This window comes from Phaethon aethereus, assembly GCF_964289735.1.
Source record: "Phaethon aethereus genome assembly, chromosome: 1".
Lineage (NCBI taxonomy): Eukaryota > Metazoa > Chordata > Aves > Phaethontiformes > Phaethontidae > Phaethon > Phaethon aethereus.
In genome coordinates this window covers 216382888-216401560 of record NC_138575.1, presented here as the reverse complement: position 1 = coordinate 216401560, position 18673 = coordinate 216382888, and the positions used below count along the sequence as shown (strand labels likewise).

The 18673-nt window shown below is 37.0% G+C and overlaps 1 protein-coding gene across 4 annotated transcripts in view; it reads left to right on the top strand.

Moving 5' to 3' along the window:
- PICALM (phosphatidylinositol binding clathrin assembly protein) overlaps positions 1 to 18673 on the top strand; it is a gene marked incomplete at both ends in the record, with an annotated part of 66756 nt that overhangs the window by 9637 nt on the left and 38446 nt on the right. For all 4 annotated transcript variants that reach the window (XM_082010454.1, XM_082010453.1, XM_082010452.1 and 1 more), the window contains one exon: positions 18387 to 18529. In XM_082010454.1, coding sequence (XP_081866580.1) covers positions 18387 to 18529 — 143 coding nt within the window. The remainder of the gene's footprint in view (positions 1 to 18386; positions 18530 to 18673) is intronic.

The following is an 18673-nucleotide window of genomic DNA, read 5'->3' as shown; positions in this document are numbered from 1 at the left end:
AGATTTTCTTTATGGAACAATTTCATTTCAAAGATAGAATCTGTCTGAAGTCACCTTTCTTTCACTGAGGATCAAAAGGCAGATGATATTTACTTCTGCTCTTGGCTTTAGTTTATCTTAGAGGCTGTTTGTGATAGGGACATGTCTGTGTGCATGGTAAATAGAGAAATTCCCAACTGAAAGCTGTGGGATACGGAGGAGTTCTTTCTGTGTACAACTTCCCTTACCGGTCCAGTTTCAAACTTATGGGTTTGAAACTTTGTTTGCTCTAAAACTCTGTGAAACTTTATTAGTGACCACGTGGTTATCAAGTGGTCATGAACGATCTCTAAAACTGGGAGATGAGGTGAAGAGCTGATCTGGATTTATGAAACTCGGACATAAAAGCATGGTTGTAAGAGGGTGGATTCCTTTTTGTAAGCTCCTTTGCTTTATCTACTGAAAATCACTAAAGCTTAATGTATGGTGCTGGAAAAATACACTTCATTTTCACTCTCCATGTTCAATGAAGACCATTCCTGTTCCACCCTAATCTGTATCACAGTATATTTTAAAACATCTACTCCGAGCAGCTTTGACATAGGCTGTAAAGGGTGGTTTTGATCCTCTAGCTCTTGTGCCCTTGTAAAAGGGTGCTATTCACATCAGCATTGAAGCTGTACTTGGCATGATCCAGGATGAGTCTTGTTTGCCTGGGGAGCTCCAAATATCTCATGGGAGATGTTAGTCTAAATTGAAGAAGGAAGTAAAAGCTAAATCAGGCAGGCATTTCCAACATTTCTATTAATAGCATGGAGGATTTTAGCTGTTCCTTTACTTGACTGCCTCCCTTCATGGGAGAGCCGCATACTTAGAGTACATGAGTGTCAGTTGAAACAGTTTTGTAAAGACACCTGTGTTTTGATGGGGGAGAGGTGATTTTTCTAACTAGTTTTTTTTCTTTGAGCTCCAGTGCTCAGTTTTATCCAGTTCGCTAACAGTTCATGTCAAAATCTGATCTGATATTAGACAAAAGAAAAGGTATAAAAGTGTCTGTCAGTGACAAATCTCCTTTAATAAGTTTACCTTCTTTAAGTGTAAAGTGTGAAATAGAATATGGAATTGATGGAGCTTGTGTTAAAATGGCTGCAAGAAGTACTGTAGGTTCAGGTATCTTGAATTTTAGTTGCTTAAAAATTGGTAATTTAGAAAGTAGTGACACTTTTTAAACCAAAATTACTAGAATTTTGTACATCGCCAAGTATGTTAGCATGGAGGGAGCAGCTTCATGGGTTTTGTTGTGGTTCGTCCTGCTATTCCTGCTGGGAAAAATTAAGATTAGTCCCACTTGGGAGTAGACAGAAGTCATATAGAGATCGCTGGTATGTAGATAGCCTTTCACATGAAGAAATCACATGTGAGATGGGGGGAAGGAGCAAGGAATAGAAGGAGAGCAACACAATTTCAAGTCTAGAATTCATTTCAGACTTTATACTATCACCTCAGTCCCCATGCTTTGTTACAAAGCTGGCTATTTTTCTTTCAGTTTTTCAGCATAAAGTAAGAAAGATCTCAGACACATTTTGCAAAACTGTGTATTTAAGGTGTTTTGGGTAACATCAGGGAGTACAAAACTTATCCCGTTTGATCTCTGATATACTAGCCCAAGTACCCAACTGTGTAAACCTGTGCTGTCTTGCTTGGCTTTCTGCCAGTCACTTTGTAGGAGAAGGACAGTGTTTGATTTTCACTGAATGATAAATATTTGAAGTTTGGGGATTTGCTGCTTTGCACATTCAAATAATTTGTCAGGATTTTTTTTTTCCTTTAAGAAAACGCATTGTATGATATAATAGGCAAATAACAGACCAATGAGGAAAGCAATTTAAGTTAACTGCTATTTGGTAAGGAAAGCTTTGCAGCAAGCTTTGAGCAAGGGTTTTTGTTGCCCCTGCATTCTTAGTGGAGAGAGAGAACTCTTATGGTGAAATTAGTTACTAGTTGGGTTACTAGTTTGGGGTTGACCAGCTTCTTTTTACAGAAACCACAGAAAAAAAAATGATTCCTCAGCAAAACTCCCTCATGAAATGTGTTTTGTGTTGTTGCTTATTAGCAGTGTGATTTTCTTGACTTTGCCTTATTTTCCCCACTTCTCCCCTTTTTCCACTTTTGTTAGGCTACTTCATATGTCATGGTTTACAAGGTCTTAAATCAGAGCTAGTTTTCATTAAGACCTGTTAAGCTCTGTTTAGTCAGCTAAACCAGCCAGCAAGCAATCATCTGACAGGGCACTGTGGGGGCATGCTGTAGGTATTTCCTGAGAGATCAACAGAAAAGTAAGATACACAGATTTTCCATGCAAAATAGGAAACATTTCATGTCTCAATTGTAGTATGATGTGTGTGACGTTTATTCATAGTGAGAACCTGGGCTGAAGCCTACTATCTGAGGAGTTTTGCTCTAACAGGTGGGCATCGTGATATTTATAAGGAAAAGCATGTCACACTGTTGTGTAATAAATACTACTAAATAAAAACAAAAATCTAAATAGTTTTGACTTGCTTCTGTTTCTTATATGCCAGGAAATGCACCACTTTCAGTAAGTTCATGTACTGGGCTTTTGATACTTCCTATATTAAAAAGAATGTAAATCACTTAAAGTGTTTTTTGCATCTTTATGATGTTCGAAGAGCATGATTTAATAATGGTTCCATTTTAGGATATAGCTTAAACTTCTCTGATGTTAGGTGCAAAAGTTTCTCAGATTTTTCCCTTTATTGGGTTAAACTCCCAATTTTACCACTCTGTAAGTATATGAAAAGCAGTTAAATGTGGAGTGTGTGTTTTTTAGCCAATATGCTGCAGGTGCAAAAGGACATACAATAAATGCTGTTGCAGCATTAGAATCTCTTGACAGTACAACTTATTTTGTACAACAAACTAGCATGAACTCTTGAGAAAAGAAGGCATATTTCCACTAAATGATATGTGTGGGGTGGTTTGTTTTTTTTACAGTGTTTGACTGGACAGCCCTTTACTGTAGGTGAAGCTGTAGAGGATGGTATCTGCCAAGAAATATGTCCTACTGTGCATTTAAATATTTTTATGATTACATTGGATTTATTGTCTTCTCTAATTTCCAGTTTGCTGAGGATACCAGTGCACTTAGTGTGCTGCAGGCATTACACAGTCTGGGAGGCTGTGTAGTAGATGATGTTTTTTGGCATGAGTGCTTTCCAGAAACTGGAAAACCTTTGTTGTAAAGAAGGTCATAGTCTGACCAGAAAACTTTGTTGTACAGAGGTGGATATACACATCTTCAGCACTGATGGAGGTAGGCAAATACAGAGGCATAACTCCTTTAACTCAAATACACGTTTCGTGACAGCTCCCAAAGGCATTCAGGAAAAATGTGCTATTCTTTCTCTGAATTAGATTCTGTTTAGAAGGAAATCTAATTTCCAAAGTCTTATTCTAAAATGGGAGAGAATAACAGATATTCCAAACAATCTTGTGAGAGTGAGTAAGACTTTTGAGCTAGTGAAATGAGACTGGTATTGAAGCAGGAAGACCTCAGATCAGATGGTTTTGGTTATTTCTTACCTTTAGTTATGTCTGTTAAACTGTCTAACTAAAGATGCAGCACTACCATTCAAAGGGGAAAAAAAATGTGAATTACATGTGTGTGATTGGTTCTAAAATAACAAAGATCAGGAGAATTTTTTGGCTTGAAAATCTGTTCAGTGCAATCTGGTGGCAGGAGGTCAGGCTAGCGTTAACACTCGAGAGTGGTTTCGGTTTCACTATGCTGTGGAGTGATGGTAAACCACTAATAGAAAATTACTTTGACATGTTTTTTAGCATAAAGTGATGTGGAAATTTGACTTCTAAGAAACACCTAAATTGCACTTGTGTGAATACTTTGTATATTTAGAAGATACATATATTTAGATTTAGAAACTGTGCTAGAGTGTTTACTGACAAAATGTGCTGTGCATGAAGGCAGACGTGTTTTCTCTGTTGGTTTGCCTGTAATGCGGGATTAAGGAAGTTGCAGGTGTTGGAAGGCAGTGTTAACAGGTTTGATCTGAATCCCATATGGACCAGGTGAGCTCTGGGACTGGAAGCTTTGGAAAGGCCATTTAGCTTTATCACCAATGGTGGCATCAACAGCTATGGGACATACTCCCACAAGTTGAGATCTGGAGTTCTTTGCGGGATTGAGGAGGGTTAGATACGGAAGTAAACCGTTGTTATGTTAAAAGCCCACCTTCTTGAAAAAAATAAGGCGTCTTGCTGCAAAACAACTACAGAGTTGTGCTTATTGAGGGTTTTGTTCTGCAGTGTCTGCTGTTGACAAAATGGTTTCTCTGTTCCAGTAGGCTGTGTTACGATAATGTTACTGTACCACTGCTAGCAAGCTGCCAGGTAAGCGCATATTGTTAGTACTTTGCGTGAGTCTAGGAGGCATTTGAGAGCAGACTGCAAGGACTGATTGCTTGCTATTGGCAGTACAGCAGCGGCTTGTCCATCTATTTCACAAGTCTCGTTTTTAACACATGTCCATTAGCACAACTTCTTTTTATTGTATGGAGGTGTAATAGCTATGAAATATTTACAGATTATGTTCCTTTGGAGCAGAAGGAAGGGGCTATAAGTGCATACTATAACCAAAAATTTACAGTATGCAAAGGCAGATGGCATTATTCTTGTCAGAGAGAAAGATAGAGAACAGCATGATAACATATTCAATGTGTACTTGGTGATGAAGAGACCTGAGGGTTAATGTCTTTGGCATCACATACTGATCTCTCTCAGCTATGTATAAACCATGTTATGTGCCTTCTCTATGCACCTTAAGGTAAAATCATAGGAGAAACTCACATGTATGCAGACTAGTTGCTTGAAATAGCTTCCTGTTTGCAGTAGGAGATAAAAGTAGTTTTAAAGCTATACAATTTTCAAAGTAATTAGTCTTCATCAAAATAGAAATGTTCCACCTAATGCAATTCATTGTGCTTCCATCCACTGTGTATGACTATCCACACTATAAATATTATACTGGATACTTAAATATTTATTATAAGAGATAATACAGTAATTTAATATTATACTCTAATATATTAAACTTGAATATTTATTTCAATATTGAATCAGGCGGCTGTCATTCAAAATCAAAGCCTGCCTCACCACCTGTCCTAATGTATTCTCAAACAGCACTGCTCATACAGAACCCCTGAGGTATGTGTCTGCTTTCTAGCTCATCAGAACATGATGTGGATGCATCCTCAAGTGTTTGCAGTTATGTGCTCTGAAAATACTGACTGAATGTTGAAAAAATAAGTTCATAGTTTTATTCATGAAAATGCATTGAAACTAGCTTGTGATTGGTGAAAAAGAGTATTTGTTTCTCCCTGGTTTAAACAGGCCAATGTGTTAAATACTCAGATTGAATGTACTGGTTATGCAGGAGTTGCCATGTTAGTTGGCTGATGCAGGCATTTTTCATCTTGTAGTCAAGAATCGCCTTTAGAATATCATTCATAAGCTCATTATTAAGCATGTTTTGTAAAGATATGATCAAAGCTCTAAGTTTACAGACACTTTTCAGTGAGAATGAAGTGCTAGTGTGTGTGTGGGGGAGCTAATACTTATTTTGGACTAGATTTAGTGATAAAATGCTCTTAAAAGGTACTGTAGGAATTGAATGTGGAGTAAAAGTGTTCAGTAGTATTAGCATGTATTGTATATTTCTCAGCCTTAGGGTGCTGAAGCAGTAGTTGATTTATCTTGTTTAGAGGAAGAACTTAAGGTCTTTTCTTAAGAGTAATGCAATATTAATAAAACTTGGAACTTTGCAAGGATAGTGCTTCAGCAGGAGAAAAATACTTGGATATCTGAAAAGCTGTCATAAGAAGTGTTACTTAAATTAGAGGGGGAGAAAAAATTTACCTTGTACAATCTTATACATCTGTTTCTTCTTTATATGAAAGAGAAGCAATTAGAAGTTCACAAACTTTTAAAAAAATACAAACAATGTATGTGTGTAGGTGTGCAGGAAGAAAAGTTTGACAACAGTGTGTGGCAGAAAATGTTTTATCTTTGTGACTTGGCTCATTCATACTGATAGGTCTGCCCTTAGTTTCAATTTATTAAACTTGGTGTGCATATTTCAGTTAAGTAATAGTGTTGCACTTGGGAGATTGTAATTTTTGAGAGGTCTTTCAAACTGCTACCATGGTGTGTAGGAGAACAGTGTTACTACTTTGAAGTATGAAAGGATTGAAAGTCAGACTTTCAGGTCCTCAGCCAAGACAGTTCTAGTGAGCCATACACTATTTGATGTAGGCCGAGCTGACAGAAGCCTCCAGTGGTATGAACGTAAGTTGGGGATCGCTGTTCACATTTTGTGCCCAGGATAACTGTGGTCTCCTGTTCTTTGGTCTTTTTAGCTTGTATTCATTGAGCATGACTTCACCATATATAAACAAGATCACTATATGTCTGTTCTTAAAAATTGTCTCAGCATGTTGGGTTTGTAATAAAAATGTGTATTTTTGTGCTGAAAAGAGCTTATAACTCACTCTTTAAAATGGCATACTAAGAAAGCTGTGATGGGGAAGAAAAAACAATACTTGTTTAGGGTATTGTATTTAAAAGAAAAACAAAAAAAAAAAACTCGTGAAACTGTAGAGAATCCAGAGGAGATCAGCTGAATTAAGACTGGAATATTGGGAAACACTGAAAGAAAAATACTACTTTCTTAATAAAAGTGGTTAACAGAATAGTGTTTTTTCCATTGTGTTGATGGCTTTTATGCAGAGGGCACATATTCTGTCTCCACTGAGAAGGACAAGAGGAACGATCTGCACCAGAACATTGGGCCTTTGGAATATAAGATAGGTCTAAGGAAACTTTGAATTATGGAGATGATGTGGAGTAGCCATTGAAGGCCAAGGCAAACATCTTTGGAGAACAGTAGATGACTGTAGTTGGATGGTTGAGTAATGTAATGGCTCATTGTTGCTGAAAGTGGGGAGGACCTGTCTGCTTCCTTTTTTTCCCCCCTTCTTTTGCATGCCATCATCTCCTCTTCTATAGTGGCTTTTGCCACTTTTGGTCTTCTGTGAACCATTTTTTTTATCTTGTAGGACAATGGAAGAACTGTGCAGGGTGTTGTCCCCTGTCGTCCCACCCACCACCACTTAAGTTACGGGGTTTTTTTTCTTTTCTGTGAAATTAATATGGTTCAGAGGGAAGTACACCAGTGCTGGCATAACATAAGCAATGGAAGTGTGTGGCTGTTGGCAAGGTAGAGGCAGGAATGGGACCACCCTGTTTTGTGCCAGTGAGCTGTCATGAAAACATATCCTATGGGTAATTACATCTAAGATGAAGCAGGGGAATTATGTGTTGACTGAGGTCCTTTCCAAACTTTACAGATTTCTGTGATTTGATAGTGATTTAGATGTGGTAGGCTGAACCTAAGTTATGAGGGGCTTTGAAAATAAAGTATATGGTGTTTCAAATAATATAAAGGGTAGTTAGTTGATAGAGTTGGAAGGAAAGTGTAATTTAAGGCTTATTCTTGCTTCCCTGTCGATGGTTCTCCTAGTATAACTGTTCACGTAACCATTCTGACCTGTTCTTATGAATTGTGTTGGTCTAAAAAAACCCGATTTACGTGATGTGTTTAAACTTGCATCAAGATCTAGGTGAATTAAGCTATGGTTTGTATTGAACTTGAAGAGTAGCAATATTGGGGGAATGAAGGCATCAGTTAGCTTGTAGCAGTAGCCACATAACTTGGATCTATTAGCTCCAAGTCCATTCAGTTGTTAGCTTGATAGCCTTTTCCTTCTATGAAAAGCGAGAGGAGAAGTCATAAAACCGAACAAAACTAGTTGTCACTGATACTGATTGCACAGCTGGATGTCTTTGAGAGCTTGTTCCTCAGAGGGATCTGGGCTCCAACAACCTGTAAGTTTAGCCAAGACTCTGCAGCAGCTGAGTGGAGCTTGGCAAACCTAGTTGGTCTAAATGGACCTGTTTCAGATGTGGGATTAGACTAGGTGACCTCCAGAGGCTCTGCCCAACACGAATTATTTTATAACTTCATGAACCTAAGTATGTATAACTTGTCTTATTTATTCTGCTGTGATCTGGCAGTTCAGGTTATTTTCTTATATTGAGCTTAACAGAATATCAGCAACTTCTCTTGTTTGAAACTATAACACAATGATTCTTGCAGGATGAACGAAACAGCTTAAAATACTCACTTTTTTGGAAGGAGAAATGTATCTGATTGGATGAGCAGATAAGAGGAAGGATCGTGGTGTTGGTATATTCAGTTTCTAAACTGCTCTAACTTGTTTATATGCTGTCATGGTACACTTATGCTTGTGTAATTGTGCCTGTAACTGACTCTGGATTAATGAGGCAAATGTAGTTGAATTTAGAGTACTGTATTTACAATATGTGGCTGGGGCTGTTGAGAGAAAACTTAGTAGTATTTTGATGTTAGCCTTTAAAGTGTGATGGGAGTACTCAGCAAGTTTAAAGGTAAGAAATTATTTGGGAAACAGTGTTCTATGTCTTGAGAAATTGATTCCATAAATGTAGTTTAGCCAGACTTGTCGTTTCCACAGTATTTGTAACTGTGGAGAACTTTGAATAATCATTATGAATGGTTGATCAAAATGGTAATTTGGCACCTACCTGTATGTGGGAATTAAGATGAAAAATTAAAAAAAAGAAAAAAAATCTTGTTTGTCAGTGTGACTTACCTAAGCGTTTTGAGTTGCACTTCCCTTATTTTTAACTTCTTGTACTGTTTCATTTATTGATGCATAGAGATCCCTAATGTTACTTGGAGAGGTCTTTGATGAAACAGTTGTCCTGCTGAACCCATTTGTACTCTGTTTTTCACAGAAAGTATCTTAATCATTTTTACATTTCTCCAACATAAGAAAGAAAGGTTAGTCAAAGAGTTCCTGTAAGAGTAAATCTAGGCAGTTAGAGATACCTGAGGCAATAATGCTGAGTTCACAGGGTTACTGACAGATTTAAAGTAGTTTAAGCATTGCACTTAGAAATTGCAGTTTTAGGTAGGAGAGATAATATGATAGTCTTCTTTAAATTGGAAGAAAAAGACAAGATGCAACTTGATGAAATGAAAATATAAATTGTTGGCTGTAGAACAAGTTATTCTACTTTATATTAAACCTGCCTTCTGCCTTTTTTATCCTGCTTATCTAATATAAATAAGATTAAATCACATTCCTTTTTAAACATGGAAAGCCCTGAACAGAGTTGGTCTTCTCAGATTGCTTTAACTCTTCCATTTTTTCTCCTGAGTCAGTGTGTCTAGCTCGTAGAGTAACGCTATATGCAGAGGAAGAATTTTCAACTGGAATTTTCATTGTTGATTATAAGAAATGTGTGGTCCAGATTTTCTTGTTGCCCTCTGGAGGCGACTTGGGTGAAGCCACTTGGAAGCCTGCTGTAGAAAATTCATTCTAGTAAAGCAGTTTGGTGCAAATGGTGTATTCAGAAGAGAAAGAAAACTAAATTTAGAATAAATATTGTTTATGACATTTTGTTTTAAACTGCAAATGTAGGTATTTTCAGGTAATCGTGAAAATATTTACGTATTACTCAGTTTTCAAATACATGTGGGTTATATAATATTCTGTTGGATTAAATGTTATGTACTGGCTCAAACTGAAATTTAACATCAGTCTCTTCCTAGCTTGATCACTTAAGTATGCCGTTCAGGGTTTCTTTATTTTGGCACAGGCTTCATTTGCAGTTACCAAATCAATCTCTTTGAAAAAATAATTTTTAAAAAAATTATCAATTTTACATGCTTGAATTTGTGTTCAAAACTACTTTGATTATTGGTTTTAGACAGATTGTTTGGTTCTGTAATGAAAATTACTTATTTACATCCAGGAACTTTCTAATCTTGTTTTCCATATTTAAATAAGGACATCACCTGTGGAAGAGGTGGGAAATTATTTAGAAATTTACAATGTGCATACATGAAGTTACCTGGGTTTAAAATATCAGTTGGAATGTGTAGAATCGGGTTTGAATGTGTCAGGGTTCACAGCCATCAGAACTGTTAATCTCTACAAGTAGATTTTAATAACAGATTTGACAGCCAACCTCTGTACTTTGTTCTTATTTCAGTATTTCTTATTTCTTGTGGTTTTTATAAGTGTCCAAAATCCTTTCATGGCACAGCTAAATCCTCTAGTGTTTAAATATTGAAGAAGAGTACATGTTAAGTATTCTGTAAATGTTTTCAAGGTGTTTTGATAGAGTTCAGAAACTTTTCAAATAAAACTGGTATGTATTTGTGAAGTAACTTCAAGTTTTGGGATTTTATTGAAAAATATTTTTTGAAACTGGATAGAATTAGGATGAGAAATATCTTAAGTGCTTGTTACCTTCATTGTCAAGGTGAGTAGAAAAAATAACCACTGTCATCCAAAATACTTGTCATCAGCAGCCAGTTGAAAAACTCTTCTCCTTGATACTTCATACTGGACATTTGAAAACAAGTGGCTACCTTGACTTGCCTTCCGTTCAAGGTAGGAAGATGATCTGTTATCAAAGTTTGAAGAAAACAATGCAGCTAGAAATAATATCTAATATAGAGAGATTAGAATTATCTAATCTTTTATTTTAAACTTCACACAAACCATCCAGGCTAAAAAGAAATTTTTAGTTCAGCAAATGATGGAATAAAAACTGACCATGGAAAACTTTGCAGCTGCTGCAATATGTGCCTGAATTCAGTTTCTGCTTCATTTGAGATTTGCTGTCAAATATTCCATTAACTTATCTGGAGTGTCTGTTTGTTTGGTTTTTTCCTCAATAGCACCTATTTTCCCTGTTGCATAGCATTTTTCCATGTCCTCTTGGAAAGGAAAGGTGTGGCAGGCATGTGTGCCTTGCAGAACCTGTGATGGCACTATTTTACATCAACATGGGTACATAGATCATGTTAGCTGTTTTAGGGGGGTTGGGGAGAAGTTAATCCCAAACCTGTGAAATTTCTTTAGAAATAGTAAATTAAACTTTATACCCCCATGAGTGCTTGCTGTAACTATATTCCTAATACAAAAATCAAAGGAGGGAAATCTTTGTCTAGTGGCATAAACTCCATCGCTTCAGATCATCAATTTGGCACAAATTTGCTGACTTCTGATCTTTAAAATTTTTCGCCAAATTCTTAAAAACAGTTGACAGCGTTAGCTGCTGCTACACTGTGTGGCATTATGTAGGAAACAGTTGTGTCTGCTGACATTCTCATCCACCCCTTGGTAATGCCTTACCTGTGGAACTGTGTAACATGTTTATATTGAACATTGGCATTTCAGTTAAGATCACTTGCCAAATGAAGGAACACTTCACATTCGTTGCTCTGTTCCTGTGATCAAATATTTGTCTAGAGCGAGAAGTGTTAACACAGGAAAATGAGACCCTAATATAGCACAAAGTGGTATAACTTGGGATTTATAAGATACAAATTGAAATCTAGACAGCTAGGGAAGGGACTTGAACTTGAGTCTTAGCAGAGCAGACACCTGTATGGGTGTGGTTTTGGTTTTTTTATTTCAGCTGTTAAGTGGAGACAAAATTTTCCCTGCTGTACATGAGTTTCAAAAGTGGAATAAAATCAAATCATTTCAGTTTTCAATGTTCTGTGTTGTGGAGAAACTGTTCCCCTAGAGGGGGGAAAAAAAAATTCCAGTATCAAACAGGTTTTTAAATCTCAACTGCTTTACTAAAATCCTTTTGTATAGCCATAAGTGAAAAGGGAGAAGACTGATCATAAGCAAGTGCACACTCCTGAGTAGAATTATTTTAAATGTAGACACTGTCCCATATTCCACTATTAATGATTAGCCAGAACTGTTCCCTCATGCAAGTGGAATGTCAGTCACTAGCATGTTACTACTTCAGTTTGAAAGCTGATCCATATGCTAAATGGATTGTGTTCTACTGAACTCTCACAGAATCATTAAGGTTGGAAAAGACCTTTAAGATCGTCAAGTCCAACCATCAACCCAACACCACCGTGCCCACTAAACCATGTCCTGAAGTGCCACATCTCCTTTATGTGGACATAATTTCATAAGAATAATTACTCAACTCATTCAAGAAATGTTTTATATTTCCTTCTATATTTAAAAAAGAAATGGCTTTGCTATGTGTTTTGGCTTCAGTTATAAATTTACCAATTAGGTAAACTTGATCTGATGCATACTTGGCGTATACTTTGGATACATCAGTATGTATTTAAATTATAATAATAATTTTTGGCTTTCTTCCTGTTAAGAAGAGATGAAGTGTTAAGGCAAATGACAGCTTCCTGACAACTTCATAGACATTGTTGGGTAACTTCACTTCACTTCTCCTGGCATGCTGAACTTCTGTTAGTTTGTATTTTAGAGTATTTAGATTCTGACTGTTCTGGAAGAGTAGGGTCTTGAGAATTTTTCATGATTTAATTTATGTGTGGTTATTTTTTTTATATATATATCTATCTCCCTTTTATCATAGTATTTTTCTTGTCTGGACATTGAGTTTATCTGAAATAAAGCAGCATATGCAGTCTGAAAAGTGTGTAGTCTATTTGGAATGACCTTTAAGCTTTGACAATACCTTGTGGCAGGGCAGGGATACATAACATGCACACCTGCCCAAAGGTAATGATACAAAGAAATTAGCTATTCACTTAATTTAATGGGGTGGTCTTTAATAATAACTTTTAAAAAAATCAAAGAACTATGCATATATAGGACATGTTATTGGGTGTAGCTGTGTAAATGTGTTTGTGGAAGATCACAGGATAAATTGGAGACTCCTGTTGGACCTGGAGCTAAGCATCTGCATATTTTGAATATATAAGCTCAGGCTGTTAATATGTGGTTTACTTGATTCTTCATCTGTAGTGTCTTTTGTATGTTGATTTTATGTTGGCTTGGGAGAAATCAAATATTTGTTTAATGTGGTGCAGGTATACATGCCTGTCTTTAATCATGTCTTCTACTTCTAGTGTTTGTTAGTTTATGAAGTTAAAATATACATTAAGGCAAATTTTGCCACTGTTGCTGTTCAGATGGCTGTTTCCATATTGAGTCTTGCACTAAGTTGCAATGCTGCATTTGTGACACCACTTTCTGTGTCTGTGGGTGGATGTGAAACAAAGGCCTGACTCCTGTAAGAAGCTCTTTTGGGGGACACTGTTATAAAAACTCAGTAGTACCTCTAGCAGGGATCTAGCATTAAAAAAACTCCAAAAAATAAACTGTTAGCATGTTGGAGAATAAACCAATTATGTGCTCACTCTAGCTGCCATCTTTGGTATAATAGATGAAAAAGCAGTAGTTAGCAAGATGGGAATCTGTCACAGTTGCTTGACCTATTTTGGAGTAACTAGAGGTGTGGGGCACATTTTTGGGCCTGGAAGATCAGGTTCGTGTAAATATTTTCAGGTTGATACTTATGAATAGAAATGTTGTTCAAAATGAGAGGTATAGCTAAGCCATTGGAAATAATCAGTACATGAGGTACATAATTCTGGCATATGTTCAGTTTACTATTCAAGTTACTGCGAATGATACAATCTCAGTTAGCAAAGCCTATTTTCAAGTCAATTCTTTATAATCTTACTGCAAATTAATATGTATAAGATTCTGGAAAGAAAGTAATAAAAACCACGTTTGGCTTACCTGATGGTTCTTTTTGTGGGGAAGTAAACTAGTTTTTCATAGCTTTGTCTTAGGAAGCTGCTTAGTGCAGAATGAGGTTCTGCATGAGGAGTTGGGTCATGTGTGCTTTCAACATGCGCCTACGTTTTCTAGGATAATTTGTGGCAGATGCCTTTGATGTGTTACTCTAGCCTGATTGCCTCGTGTTTGCCATGGGTCAAGAGTCTCATGATCACATACCATGGATTGGCTAATCCAGATCTACATGCCTAGTGTGGAGTAGATGCTGTACTTCAAATCAACATCTTAGCCATGTAGTAGCTGCTTTGTGTAGAGGATTGCTTCTTGTTTCTTGGGTATGAATCTCCAGTTATTCTCCAGTCATGCTGTACTTTTACTGTACTCTTCACCTTTATACTGTTCTTACCTAATAACTATTCATTGTATAAAGCAATGAATCATTTCGTTCTTTCCTGTAGTGAAGGCTGAACAGTGGTAAAGACTGTAGATATCTTGTCTGGGAGTGCAAATGCATTATTTTTCTTACCCAGAGTATTATACAGTATTTTACTGCTTGTTTGTACTACTTAACTTCAGCAGGACTAGGCAATACAATGCTTTTGATACAGGTGCAATTGCAAATCTTCAATGTTACTGAAATGTTTGGAGACCAGACCTTTGTTAGGATTCCTTGCAAAGTCCGGTTGGAAAAAAGCCATAAATCCAAACAGAACTGAATTATGTGAAAGTAATTTAGTGCTAAAAATTTTTAACTGTTATAACAAAAATATTGTTTTGTTTCTTCTAGTTGAAAATAGTTCTAGTTTGTTTTTTAGGAAAATCTAGTTTTGACATCTCTGCTTAAATATGCTGTATGATTTAGTGTAGGTAGGTAAATGGAGTTCTTCAAAACATAAGTCTTATCGCTTAAGTAGGTCTAAACTTTTGAAATCTTTAAAAATACACTCCAGTTGGACTGGTCTTTTGGACTTTAACTTACTTTGTAAGTCACGTCTCTGTTTTTGCTTGTCTCCATTTTTCTCATTCTCTTCTGTGGACAGTACATATCATTGTAGATTACTTTAGGTTGGAAGGGACCTCAGAAGGTCCTCTAATCAGTCCCCTGCTTAAACCATGTCAAACTTCAAAAGATTTGGTTGCTTATGGGCTCTTCTGCCTGACCACTTTCATTGTGAAGGTTTTTAATTTCTTCATCTGATAAGAATTTCCCTTGTTACGGCATGTCTGCTGCCTCATCCTTTTGCTGTGAACTTCTAAGAAACATCTGACTGTGAAGATAGCGTTTATATTCCGCGTCCATGCCGTTAGCCTTCTGTTCTGCAGATGGAATAAGCCCCCCCTGCTTCATCCACTTCTTGTGCATCAGGTGCTCTAAGCCCTGGTCAATCCTGATGGCGTCTCTCTGCTGTCTCCAGCTACATCTGTGGATATGACACTGCATTCATAGCTGTCTAAGCTTCCCTCATGCAACTCTCCCAGCCAGCTGCAAGGTTAACTTAAAATTCTTTTGCTAAGTGCTGCCTTCTTTGAAACAATGATCAATGTTTATTTAATATCTACAGAATCACAGAATCATTAAGGTTGGAAAAGGTCTTTAAGATCATTAAGTCCAACCATCAACGCAACACCACCATGCCCACTAAACCATGTCCTGAAAAATCTATATCCTGTGTGTCTTATGCTATTGAAGTTGTAGCAGCTTTTAGAGTTTGGAAGGTGGTTTGTACTTTCCAGGAGAGTTTTTCACACTTTTTCAACTGTGAGGTGTTGTGGGCATTAATGCAGAAGAGAGTGAGTGACTTTCTGTAGTATTGATGGGGGTAAGTATTCAATTCTCCTCCTTCTCTCCTATGACAAGAAGCTCAAAGATGAAACAGGCATCACGCTTTCACCAAGGGTTATCCTTTTTGTTTGTTTCTTTTTTGTTCTTTTCTAAGGTTAAAACTATTCACCTTAGTGCCTTGCCCTTTGGTTATATACCTGTCTGTTGTATTGCTCATTACCATACCCAGTAACTAACAGTCTTGAGATATGTTGCTTTGGACACTTGGGTTTCAAAACACGTAGCTAGTATTTTCATAGGTGGGTGTGAGACAAGTTGTGTAAAGTGTAGGATGTGATAATAATTATATATTTGTTCCTTTCCCTTAATGAAGGGTGTCTGTGGGACTAGGATAAATAAGCAAGAACGCTGTTTGTGACGGTCGTCTTGAACAGGCAGTGCAGCAGTGTGGGATGCAGGGTACTGTCTTCGCTTCTGCTCTGTCTGTACTATGCTCCTTATGGTTAGCACAAAAATTGCTGATGTAATTTGGATTTAACTGTACAAATATTTCTTTAACTAATTAGCATTGCTTATGCAAATACTTTCAAAAAAGCTTTTAGATGTAACGATTCTGAAATATATGTGATGTAGGCACTTTGGGGTATCGGGACATACCAGGTTATTAAGCATCTCTGTTGTTCAACCTGCATTTTGTAGAGAAAGAAACATCATGTTTTGCTAAACTTAGTAACTGGTATCACAGTGACTCTTGCCCTTGTTTGCAGTTTTAAATTTACTTTCTTCCATTCAAGGCTAGACTTGCCTGTGTACTTCCGTTCTTGCCTATGTTCTCTCCCAGAGAGAGAACCCCCTCTCTCCCCCCTCTGCCCAAGATCGTTCATACACTTTTCACGTCAACACTCATCAGTTCTCTGAGGGGTGATTTTTCTGCTGGGTTACGTTTTCTGCTGAGTTACAGAGCCTGTTTTCTTTTACACGCTGCAACAGATACCAAAAGATGCTTTGAAAGGCCAATGGCATTTTAGAAAACATTCCTTCCAGCACAGAATATCATCTAGAACAGATAATAACTTTTTTAGTAATTTTAGATAGTGGATTTTCAAGTGGCACCTCTTTCTTTGTTACTGTTGAGTAGTTGGCAAATCTTGTATTTAAGAATAGAAGTTCTCACTTTCTAACATGCATTTGCACCTCTTATGCCAAAATGTATGACTTGACATCCTGTGATGCATATACCTTTGTATTTAGTGTGTGTTCCTGCCAGATAGCCTTGCACAAAACTGCTGGTGTTATTGCTTAGGTGGGAAGACCTGAAGATCAAGAAGCTGCAAGGCTTGGTTTTAATGATCCAGTTCAGAGCATGTCTCTTGCTGAGTAATATCCTAGCATTGTCTCAACAGCCCCAAATCATCATCCAATAATAGATAACCGTGACTTAAAAATGAGGTCATGAATGCCTGTAGTCACCACAGCTTTACTTGTAGATAAAGGAATGGCTAATCTCTCTCATCACATTTTGAATGTGGAAATCATTTCCTGCTTGCTTCCTTTAATACTTAAACTTGTAAATAGCAGCTTTTTCAGTTCGGACCGTACTAGTTCAGAGTTTGCAGTAGCCATGCTTACCTGCTGCTGTGGCTGAAGGAAGGTCCTGTCTTTATGGAGTCCTTTGTGATGAATGATTGTCCATAGCAAGATGTAAAACTGTCTTCAAAGATTAAATGTTTGCCTTCAGATTAAATGGATGTTTCCAGTTAGTCTTAGTAGCCCATAGACAGACAGGCATAGGCCTTACTCAGGTCTGACCCTTATTGAGCTATGGTCTTCGGCAGGGCTGGCAGTGTGAGTGAAAATGACTGTTTTATTTTGGAGGTTGTAGTAGTAGTAAAATGTCACCAGTACTATCTTGCATTAAGTTAAGCTTCATATTGAATGCTAGCAAGCTGTGTTACAACAGGAGCAACTATATTATGTGATACATCTGTCACTGTAGCATCATGATCTTAAGTCATCGTTTCCTTTGTCAGCATTTGGAAATAAGTTAGTGGGTTATTACTTGTTATTGTATTGATTGTGTTAAATGTATGGCTCCTTGTGGTTATACAGTTGTGACAATAGCAAATCTAGAAGACCGGGAAACTTTTTTTAACAAGTACTTGAAGAGTCGCTAGATCTTGTCTGCTGGAAGTCCAGCTTGAACAAATGTTGGATACCTTTGTTTTAGCTAGCCAGCCTTGGGTTTTGCTGTGCTCCTAACAACCTTTTCAGTTAACAACCCACTTTCTGTAACTAAATTAAATCTGTCCACTTCTGGCATTGTAGTTAGAGGCTCGTTTTTTCACTTGTTTCTTCTGCCCTTTTGAAGGTTTGATTGTGTTGTATCAAGACTAAGGAGTATTTGAATCTTCTATTATTCCCATTGAACTGATGTCTAGAAGGGTTTACTGCTTTGTTAAGAGGCCAGAAGAAGTCTGAGGTTACAGCTAATTCTAGTCATAATTTTCCAGCAAAACTTGACTAAATTGTAGCATTTAAGAATTATTTTGCTATTTAATGCTTTGGATGTTTAAAAGCTGGGAGTTGTTAGTCAGAGATAGTGCAAGTCATTATGGCACTTCTATTCTAGGACTACCTAAGGCAACTGCAAAAGCAATTGAGGACTGAGAAGCTTGGCAGTGAGCAGAGTGGAGTTTATATTACAAGGTTCTGTTAGACTGGTGCCACAGTGCTTTTCAAGAAATTATTTATTTTACTGGAAAACCCCTCAGTTTTCATAGAAAATATTACTATATAAAATGAGTGTACTGATATTTTTTTTTGTTATTGATCTTCTGTGACAGAACTCAATAATAACAAACATTTCTGTATTGCAGACTTAATCCAGTGCACAAATGAGATGAACGTGAACATCCCACAACTGGCAGACAGTTTGTTTGAAAGAACTACCAACAGTAGCTGGGTAGTGGTCTTCAAATCCCTCATCACAACTCATCATCTAATGGTGTACGGAAATGAGGTAATACAAAAAATTATGTGTCTGAGAACATTTACAGCACTTCGTTCCTATAAATGTCAGCTAAATGCTTCCACCAGTTATCTTTGTAAGAAAATCTTTATTTTAACCTTTTTTGTGTCTAACTCTGCATGAACACAGGTCTTG